The 11,117-nt window shown below is 34.6% G+C and overlaps 1 protein-coding gene across 3 annotated transcripts in view; it reads right to left on the bottom strand.

Annotated features, from left to right (window-relative positions):
• Positions 1–368: 368 nt before the first annotated feature.
• Positions 369–11,117, bottom strand: part of FERMT2 (fermitin family member 2) — a 114,323-nt gene continuing 103,574 nt past the window's right edge. The window contains exons 8-15 of one of the 3 annotated variants that reach the window (XM_006894356.1): positions 10,357–10,406; positions 8,900–9,024; positions 7,909–8,015; positions 7,554–7,775; positions 4,316–4,336; positions 3,252–3,376; positions 2,862–3,003; positions 369–1,669 (exon numbers count right to left, since the gene is read on the bottom strand). In XM_006894356.1, the coding sequence (XP_006894418.1) occupies positions 1,496–1,669; positions 2,862–3,003; positions 3,252–3,376; positions 4,316–4,336; positions 7,554–7,775; positions 7,909–8,015; positions 8,900–9,024; positions 10,357–10,406 (966 nt within the window). In that variant the 3' untranslated portion in view covers positions 369–1,495. Of the gene's footprint in view, positions 1,670–2,783; positions 3,004–3,251; positions 3,377–4,315; positions 4,337–7,553; positions 7,776–7,908; positions 8,016–8,899; positions 9,025–10,356; positions 10,407–11,117 lie in introns of those variants that run through there. The other 2 variants (XM_006894357.1, XM_006894358.1) reach the window with 2 other exon arrangements.

The raw sequence follows: 11,117 nt of genomic DNA, 5'->3' as shown, positions 1-11,117 counted from the left end.
GCAAGGCTTGTCTTGAATAAAAGCAAAGTATACAAAAGTTCCTGATTGGAATTTTGGGAACATATGTAAGAGCACCAAGAGTGTGTAAATTCATGAACATAAGGACTGTGTTTTAACCAAGGAACTTTTTGCCAAAGTTAGCAATGTTTACCTGTCCTATTTCTGTTTTTAACTGCTTACTATAATTTAACCTACATTATACATTAAATATTCAGATAAACGATGGGTCTCATTTAAGTAGAAGACTCTGTAGTAGAAACTGTCATATTTGAAATATTAATGACAAAAAGGCAAACTATTTCTACAGAAGTTAATTTCTGCATGTTAATGTTATATAAACAGTAAAAACAAGAACAAAGAGAAACAAATATTAAATAAAACATTTTGCTTTTATTTAAAATAAAATGCATTTATACAGTCTTTAAACCATTAATTAATCAACAATACTGGTAATCCATCCCTCCCTGGTGCCCTTTTGGGCTGTGTGAGAGTTAGGATTTTCTGACTAGCACCAATGCAGATTGTAATAGCGCAAAAGACTAGAACATGGCCAGTCCTGACATTAAGAATTAAGGTCATTGTGGCAAATTATGACTGTACTGAAGTCATTCTTAACTTAGCAGATTTTAAAACTGCGAATAATTAATTGCTACCAAATTGATATTTATATCTTTCAAAAGCAATTAATGCAAAAATGTTATTATTTAAGCCATTTGCTAGTTGTGAGTAGTTTTTCTTAAAAAAAACTGTACAATTTTATAAAATTTGTGTTTGTACATTAGTTACACAAAATGCATACTTCATAGACCTTTACTTCATATTGTAATGCAAAATTTGCATATTTTAGGCAGACAGTAAATATGCTGGTGAATACTAAAAGTACTGTAATACAATACGGTGTAAAAATAAACACAAGACAAATGTACATGCTTACTGAAGGACAAAACCACGCATAATGGACCAACAGCATTTTCCTTCAAGATCAAATAATGACATGGTATTAAATACTAGACATCTGTTACAGGCCCGATTTACAGGGATGTGTGGGTGTGTGTGTAGTGGGAAAAGACAATCAGATGGCTAGCAGAAGGGTGAGACTTTAAAACATGAGGTCAAATTAAACATACATTAAAATACATGCATTAAACACAACAGACTTCATATTGTTTAAGCCCTGGATAGCTTTAAAGTAGATGGCTTGAGTTTCTCAGTTTGGCTAGCTTCAATCAGTTATGCTTTGTTTCTGACTTGCTTATTATTTCATTTTTCATTCATGGCCCTAAAGAATGTGTGCTGCATTCAATAGCCATATATACTGTATCATGATAGCAGATTAACAATCGTGCTTGTTAGTGCACATATTAACTTATCTGGAAAGGCAAATAAGTATTCATGATAAAATGATAAATTCCAAGCTTATTTTATTAAGCAGCATATAATAACAGCTTTTAATGTTAAATATGGCCATGGAGTTTCAGTACCCAGTATTTCCTATTCACACCCAACCACTGGTAAGTTTGTAGAACATCTCTTCATCTAAACTCTCGTTTTGGTCTTTTGCACGTGTTGACAGAAATATGTAGCCACCAATGAATTCATGGACTACTTTGCAATCTACTTCAGTACAAATGAAGGACAATCGTACTTCATCTGCAAACTCTACTGTGACCTGGAACAAAGACAAATCAGGCTCTGTAAGACTTAAGATGTTTGAGTCAAAGCAAAGTTACTATATTGCTTTAGGTTTTGTCTATCATGAAAAACTTGATACCCCAATAATTACTCTTTTAAAAAAATACCAGCTATTATGAAATACTTTTTGACACTTAATTACTCTTTAAACATCCTAACTTATTAAACTTCAAGTCCAAAAGAAAGCAAGCTTACTAGCCCTTCCCCCACCACCACCCATTCTAGGACTGAATGCAAAAGATTTAGGTCATAAGTAAAGAGATTTAGGTCACCACGTTCCCAAGTGGTCTCTAGTGATTCAATTAGTGAGAAAGTCTCTCTTCAAATCCTGGGAGAAAACTAACTTCCTGTGTTTAATGTTCTAGATATTTAACCTTTGGGTGTTATGTTTAAATATTCTAGGAATATGAAATTGAGTGACAGAAATTTACAGAACAAAACCAATATGACCCTAAAAATAAATGAGTCATTAATTAAAGTGTCTATTTTATATTATTTTCATCTATTTGAAGGGTGGGGCCTGAACAGGGAACTCTGGTGGTGAAGTCCATAGAGAGGCTGTGCTGCTACTAGAAGGCTATACTTTTCTGGTGATTTTAATTCACTTGTCTCTTTCTATAAAGATTTACAGCCTCAGAAACCTGGAGGGTTAGGAGTTGGAACCGATTCAACAGCAGGAGAGTGGCTGGAGGGTTATGTGCTAAGTTTTAGACACCTAGGGCTGAAGTTTAAATCTTGGCTCTGATACTTAGAAAATATGTGGCTCTTAGGCCTCTCATTTTAATGTCTTCAGCTGTAAAGTTGGTGCTATTTATATTCCTTGTTAAGACTGTGGTGAGGTTTAGCAATAGAGTACAAAGATCTAGAACCAAGGATAGTTCAGAGCAGGCATTCCACAGTGGGTACTGTGAGGTACTAGTCAGTGAAAGAGATGAATTCATTACAGAATAGTCTTAAAGATCAGGTGTTATTCTAAGCAAATCATGGTATCTGTATAATTTCAACAACTGACCTGTTATGAAATATTAAGTTTAAGGAAAGACACGAATAGCAACCATGTTCTGTTTAAGAGGTAATGGCACAAAAAATTTTCAGGATTCAAACTTTTATGCTTAATTTATTAATTTTTTTGCAAAAGAGCTACTTATATATTCAATTAACTAACTTACCATTTTTATTTCCCAGTTTACATTCCATTGCTTCATGTTGCTGAACCTCCAAGTTTTAATTGCATCTCCGGTGCTTGCATCCATTCTAATCAGTCTGTTGTATGCAATTCCAATAAGTTCTTCTTTTTTGCCTCCCTGGAACCTGTAAAATTAAAGCATATGGTAGTCTTTTTTTTAAAGCTGCGCCATTTTATCACTAAAACGTGCTATTCTTGTATGAGTGAAAACAGAAATGCAACCAGAAATCCTATTGTGAGTTTTTCATATAAAAACTACCAGTATAGAGAAATACATTCTAAAATTCTCTACATTTTACTGTGAAACAGGTTTGTAGCTACACTTAAAACTCAGATTAGATTTTCCATATAGGTGTTTAGTAGAACCACTGACCTTGCAATGAAGTGTGTGATGCCAAATTCTGGCAGAGACTGCCAAGCGTCAATAAATCTCACCTTGGCTTCAATTAAACTCATCTGGGCTACATTTTGATGGGCTTCCAATATCCTTGCTGTGATCTAAATAAACATGATTAAAAATTACCTTTAGCATTAGCTATTCTTTTCAGTTAAAATAAAGACAAAAAATCTTCACATGGTACAAAAGTTAAATTAAGAAAATATATGAATTTTAGGTATCAATAAAACATGACTAGAAATATATATTACCACTCTGTAGATATCTTGCATGTGTTCATATATATTGTGGTACTATTTAAAACGAGCGAATTCTAATCTTGGTATATAAAAAAAGTTTTACATTTAGCTTTAAAATATCTGAGAATGACCCTAAACTATTGGTATTCTGCAGGAGTATCTGTTTAGCTGCTCTGAAGGACTTGAAATCACTGTCATCCAGTTAATTCAGGCTCACAGCTTCCGCCTAAGGATGGGTAAAGCAGCCCATCCCTACATCCCTGAGCCTGTGACTATAATCTTTATGGAGGCAAACCTTAAGAAAGGTTAGTGAGCTCAAACTGCTGTCCTTGTAGCTAATAGTCTAGTACTTAATGACTGTACTCTACCAGCACTCATCATATTTTTAAAAGATTTCGAAAAGATTTGTTGTTAGATGGTGCCAGGTCAATTTTGACTCATAGTGACCCCATGAAAGAGAGGAAAGCAGCAGCCCCATAGGGTTTTCCAGTCTGAGATCTTTATGCGAACAGAATGCCAAGTGTTTCTCCTGAGGAGCCTCTGGGTAGACTCAAACGAGACCCTCTCAGTTCATTAGTAGGCAAGCACTTAACTACTGTGCACAAAGACTCATTAAAAAAAACCCCAAAACCATCAGAGTTAATGTAAAATTCAAATTATAGTCATTCTGGGATAACTGCTCCCACAAGAGATAGGAAAGGATTAAATGATGGGTGGAAATAGGCAGGAGGGCTTTCAACAGGTTTGGGTGTTGTTTTTTTTAAATTATTTTTTGGTTTTTGGTAAATGTGGAGAACTTACCAAATCTCTTATATAGCCTGGCTGTAGATGGCAATGCGAGGAAAGAAAAAGAAAGCAGAAAGGAAAAAAAAATGCAGTCAGAAAAAATGGCAAAAATAAAGCAAAGAAAAAGTTGCGGTCACCTGCAAACCAAAATTCCAGCCAAAAACCATGCAAAAAATTACTTTAGATGGAAACCAAGCAAAGTAAATGCAAGCATGAAAATGAAAATGAGGAAGCAGCAGTTACTTACAGCTCTGAATACTGAGAAACACTCCACATTATTTTAGAAGGTTAAGAGTTACTAAAGGTAGACATGTGTAGGCAGAAAATACAGGGAATAAATGTTATGTTGTTAAGTGCCGTCGAGTCACAGGCGACTCATAACGACACTATGAAGGAGAGTCCTTGACGCTTGGGTGCCTTTCATCCTCTCTCCAGGTTCACAGGGTTTCCGGAGGCAAGCTATTATGGAAGTGGATGCCACTCCTCCTTCCACGCTTGTTTTAATCGGGGAGCTCCACCCCACTCTGTCTGCATATATATCATAATAGAATATAATATTCCACATGGGAATGAGGGCCAAGAATTTCTAGCTCTTTCAAACTACACTGTAACATTACTAATTTAAACCCCTCTTATCAAAGCTTCAATATCTGTTTACATTTTGGCAACAAAATAAACAAAAACAAAGGTGGACCAATAAAGAACATAATTAACTTTCATCTCTCCTGATATGTGTCCTCTCTTGTAAATTCTGAAAACAGGTTATCCCAAATTATTAAAATTGATTAAGTGAGTAAAAAATGACCAGGATAAATTCCATAGTTATTTTAAAAAATCCAGGTCACACAATCTCATCATTTGATGTCAGATGTAAGTAATAAGGACTCTATAATACCCACCCATAATCCCTCTGTTCTATACCAATTCTTACTAGCTAGGAATGATAAAGCTAATTATTTTAGCACCAATCAAAAATTAATATTTAAAAGTTTTAAGTGTCTTCTTAGTTTAGTGATAGAACATAATTCATGCACTGCTTTTTAGGAATAAAAATTGAAGACAGGAAGTAAGTGCAACAACCATACTATTTACACAAGAAAACTCAACTCCTGAATTACCATCTGCTTTTTACATCCTTTTTCCTAGAAGGAAAAATAAAGAGATGCCACACACGACACACTAGGAACTATGGCAAAAATCTATTAGCCCATCTCAATTTGAATTAACATGTGTTAAAAATGCAGAACTTTTTTGTAAAATTCTAAAATACAATTTAGGAGTTGTGGTGATTTAAAATAAGACTCAGAACAAATAATTAACATATGCATGTGAAGAGCTGTCAAGGTGGCCTGGCATTCACGGCGATCCATCACAACAGAATGAAATGGTGCCTGTTCTCCCTCATCCTCATGACCTTTTGGAAGTTTGATAGTTTGATCCACAGGGTGATTTCTGGAAGTAGATGACTTGGCCTTCACTCCTTGTTGGTCTTAGGCTGGCAGTTCCACTGAAACTTATTCAGCATCACAGCAACATGCAAACCTCTGTCAGAATGGTGGTAGCTAAGCACTAGGTGCACTGACTGGAAATACGTGTATAATTTTGAAGAACGAAATGATTTAATACTTAAGAGGTTATATTGATAATCCCAAAGGAATAGACTGAGTGACCCTATAGCCCACAAAATCGAATTTACAATTTAATGATAACTGTGCACTAAGTCTAACAACCATCACAGCAACTGATGTACAGCAACTAAATTTCTATGGGCTCTTACAGGCTGTTTCCAGAAGATGCTGTCCAAAAGAACTGCCCTGGGACCTACTAAGTCTAGTAAAGGAAAAGGAGATGAAAAGAAAAGGTGCAAGTCCTAAAACGGCCATTATGAAAGACAAGAATAACAAGATCCTGAGTACTGGGCCACAGGTTCACTGTCCTCATATCAGTTAAACAAAACATTGTCCTCAGGAGAATTTTTTTGTTGACAATCTAGAACTTGGGTTGAAAAATCTAATTTTAAGTTTCTGGTAAAACAGGTAAATACAAACCCCTTACAGTTAAACCAATAGCTGTCAGTTCCCATAACTATGCTATAAGCACCCCCACCCTCCCGGCCATAGTGAAATGATAAAACTGCTAATATATTATTATTATTATTATTAAAGTTCTCTTAAGGCAAATGAATTTTTTACAAACCAAGAATGAAAAATTAGTCTTTGCAAGTTCCCTTTTTAAACTTACAAATCTACATTCCACAAAACTCCCCAAGGTGGAATTTCCTCCATTCCTTACTACTCCCACATAGTATAACTGTGGGATAAACATTTTCCCTGTAGCTTACACAAACTCTGAAATGTAAAGACACATGCTTTGTGACTAACTCTCCAGAGCTTCCAACCAAGTGATTTCAGATATAAATGTACATGTACATATTTAAAGCATACTTAGGCAGTAATATGGTAGATAATTAATTTGGCTTGTTCATTGTATTTAAAAATTATTATTTAAAGATGAAAATGAAACTAGGTAAAAGTGATTATTCCGAAGAGCTTCTCTATCCTCCCTCATCCCTCCAAATCCTTAGAAGTACTTTCCCTTTTAAGGAATGATGTTTGATGTGGAGAACGATGAGGGCTATTCCAAGTAAAATTCTCCTCATAAAGGGCATTTTATGTTGTACTGAAGAATTGCTTTCCTATATAAAAATTCTTTTATGGTATTAATCTCCAGGAACAGTTATTATAAACGAGGAACAAAAGTAGTGAATTTCAAGAGAAAATTTACCATAACAAATTTCGTTTAGTTTCTAACACTTAATGTTTGAAAAGACTGTTTAAATGCAGCAAACGTAGCTACTCAAAGCTAGAAAAATCCATTTTGGACAGCATGAATAGTTATTACAGATTATATGGAAATATTAAATGTACTTTTATCACTTTTACTTAAATATACACACACACACACATATATATATATAAAATGAAATTAAGGAACAAAAAGCATTAAAAACCATACTCAAACCCCTAAGGTATATGTTTTTTTTCTCGGGTTTATTAGAATACATGTTTCCAACTATTTTAATTTTCTTAAAAAATGACCAACTTAAACTGACTTAATACTAATCTAACTAGTTCACACAGATCAAATCCTATCAGGACTAAGGTTCTGTTTAAGAAGGAAAACTAAGTTTTGCATAAGTATATAATTATAAAATAAGTAGGCCCAAAAGGGTAAAGTAAAATGAATCGAGTACCTGCTTGTTCTTGTACTTTTTCAGGTAGCGAGGGGATACCAGACATTCAGGATTTATATCAGTTGAGATCTGCTCTGGTATTAGCTGAGGATCTGGATTTAAATGCTGCATTTTCAAGAAGGAAAGGATGTTTTGAACTTCGAGGTTATATGAGCTGTCTGCCATGGTCTTGCCTTTGGAGGCTAATCTGCAAGCTGCCATCCAGTGTGCATACTGCTTTTCCTATTTGAAAGAAAAACCGATGAATGACATGTACCACATGATGGATCTTTTCGGTATAAAACAAAGAATGATAGGTCAATTTACTTAAGAGTTGAAAAAGAAAGGTGGTTTGCATATTACTTGGAAAACATACATTGTCACAACGAAGCCAGATTTCATTCATGCCTTCTGCAACTGGGATCAGGAGTTTAATATTAAATTTCTGGCCTGAAATGTTCACATCTGGAGTAACTTCACATCCTGGAATTAAAAAACAACCAGTACAGGCATTTTATACATATTATAGCATGTTTCCATATTAAATTTTGCCATTAAAGAATCTATAAATCAATATTTTATCAGTAAAACGTGAGGCGAATGTTTGTTAAATGCAAACATTCAATACTGATCACAAACCATGTGCCTTTTGGATTGCAATGTAGCTTCTTGCCGCTAGGCCACCAGAGCTCCCTAACGGTAAAACAGACCCAAAAGAAATGTGAACAAGAACAAGATACTTGTACATTAATGCACATAGCCGAATTAATCACAGTAGTCAAAATATGGAAACTTTAATGTCCATCAACAGATGAAAGGATAAAATATAATTTACAAGAAAATATTTAGTCATAAACAAAAACAAAGTTCTAATAATTGTTAGGATATGGATCAACCTTAAATATTGTGCTGTGTAAAGTGAAAGGGAGACCTGGTGGCCTAGCGGCAAGAAGCTGCCCTGCAATCCAAAAGGCACAAGGTATGCAATCCGAAGCCACCAGCTGTTGCGTGGGAAGATGGCAATCTCTTTGCGTGCGATTAACTGCCTCTAAAAACCTTCCAGAGGGTCAGCTCTGGATCTGTTCTGACTCTATGTTCTAGAACAACAAAGTAAGTCATACACAAGGCAGCAAATACTGGATGATTCCACTTAATGAAGTCCTTAGAATAGATAAATGCAGAGAGACAAAAGTTTATTAGTCACTACCAAGGGTAGGGGAGAGGGAGAAATAATTATTTTAAGGAGTACTGATTTCCTATTGGGATTGATGGAAAACATCTGGAAAGAATAAGTAATGACAGTTGTCAACATGGAAAAAATGGTTAATTTATTGTTATATTCCATCATCATTCTAGGCTTTCATTACCTCTTAGGTTCATTTGATGTGCTGGTGTACCGCTGGATTCTTCTTTGCTCTTATAGCAAGAAATAGATGTATCTTTAAAGGTGCACCAGTACTGCTTGTAACCTTTCAGAGTCAGCTTTTTTGGCCTGTGTCAAATAGAATTAAAAGAAAAACTACTTTTGAAGTAACATTAACAATGCTATTCCCTTAGTTTGTCACCATCAAAATATATACTCCGAAATAGCAGACTTTTAAAAGTCCAAGTTTTACATAAGCTGAATTCTGTTTCTTTTGGCTAGTGTTCAAATTAAGTTATATTCAGTAGTCCCACTATTTGATCTCTCCCTCCCTTCTACACTTTACCTATCTAACTCAAGAAGACCACAAACAGTAAAGCAGGGAAAGAACTCGGGGCGATCATCCCAGCTAGTACCACAGTCCCTACTTAACTTAGGGGATGTGTTCCAAGACTCAGTTAGGTGCTTGAAACTAGAGTCCCAAACTCATTTGCTATATTTTCTCTACATACACATACATGTATACAGAAGTTTTCCTGTCATTAATGGGTTATATGGAAAGGATTTGGGGAGAGAGTACCTTCCATGCTGGAAGTTTCTTAGGACCACTACCTACCTACAGGCTCACAGGTTTGTTGTAGAGTTGCCTATGGAACTTGTATTTATTTGGCATGAATGGAAATGGAGGAGTACTTATTGCCTTCAGAGATGTATTTCACTAGTGACACTGACTTGCCACTTTAATATCAAAAACAGAAGATGACGAAAGAGAAAGCCATGAAGAAAAGTGGGTGAGGAAAGTTGTAGGCAGGAAAAAAGGCAAAGGAAAAAAGATAAAGACGTTGGATATGAAAAGGGGCCCTTACTTCAGAGGTGTTTGTTACACATTTTGAGCTGTTTTGTTCAGTTAAAGTGAATGATTTATTCCTAAGGGCTTTAGCCTTATACGATAGAAGTGTGTTCCATATCACATCTTCCTCTTTGTGCCTTCAAGCTACTTTCTTGATTTTCCATATAGCTAAGCTAATTAAAAGTCTAAATAAAATATACTTGAACCTTAGTGTAAAATGCCTCATAAATAAAATTTAATAGAATATGGGTTCTGAACAAAGCCACTGAAGTTCTAGTTCATGACTTACTGCTATCCTATGAGAATCCAAAGTTGAAGCTTTAAAATAATGAACCACTGTATTTCTATGTCTGAGCATCTCTATGACACAGTCAGTCAAGGTTTCATAATCTTGTTGGGGTGTTGTGTTTGTTTTTTTTTTAAAAAAATGATTATCAAACAAAACAACTTAATGAGTAATTTGATTTTGATTTAGTAAAGACATTTAATTACAGTTTTAGTATTTAAGATTAATACCATCTTTTTAAAGTGCATTCATCAAATCTATAAAAACTTATTTTATTACACATACTCATTAACAACACTTGGATCTTCCCTTTTTTGGTACTTACTTGAAAACTTTAATATAGTCAGCAAGTTCTGGAATAGAAGTGATATCGCCCTAGAAAAAGAGTTAAATCACTAAACAATTTTTTTGGTAAAAAATCTGCAGTTTTTCCTCATATTTAGTATCTGATAGCAAGAATTCATTTAATAAATGCATAAAATTACAAAAATATGGGTTATAAAGATACAGTCTTTGGCTAAATGTACTCCATTTTCAAATGCAGAAACAGATAATAAAAATTTTATCGAGAGGTATTTCTGGTGAGCTCTGGTGGCCTAGTGGCAAGAAGCTGCACTTCAATCCCAGAGTGAGCAGTTCGAATCTACCAGATGCTCTGCTGGAGAAGGAAGGACAATGTCCTCCTGTACCAGTCAGATCTGATCCGACAGTATATACACACACACACATACACAAAATAAAAAAGATTCTTTTAAAAGAATTTAAGTCACAAAAATGTTACTTCTAAAACAGTAAAATCTTAAACATGGCAATCTTGCAAATCACCCTGAGATAAATGTTTCTTCTGTAATAACTAATTACTAGACTTAAAAACCAATTAAAGTGTTTAAAAATTTTGATCTATTCATTTTATTGTTATGTGTGTAACGACATTCAGAGTTTTACAATGTATTCAGAGTATGTTTTCCTTTGCAGAAGTGTTCTTCCACGACTTCTAAAAGCAAATGCAGAATCAAAGTAAGGCTCTATGTTTACCATGTTGGACAAAACAGACTTAAAGAGCAACATTTATTAAAAAAAACTTTT

This window comes from Elephantulus edwardii, unplaced genomic scaffold, assembly GCF_000299155.1.
Source record: "Elephantulus edwardii isolate Elephantulus edwardi_28Jun2011 unplaced genomic scaffold, EleEdw1.0 scaffold00140, whole genome shotgun sequence".
In the NCBI taxonomy this organism is placed as follows: domain Eukaryota; kingdom Metazoa; phylum Chordata; class Mammalia; order Macroscelidea; family Macroscelididae; genus Elephantulus; species Elephantulus edwardii.
This window is presented reverse-complemented; position numbering and strand designations above follow the sequence as displayed.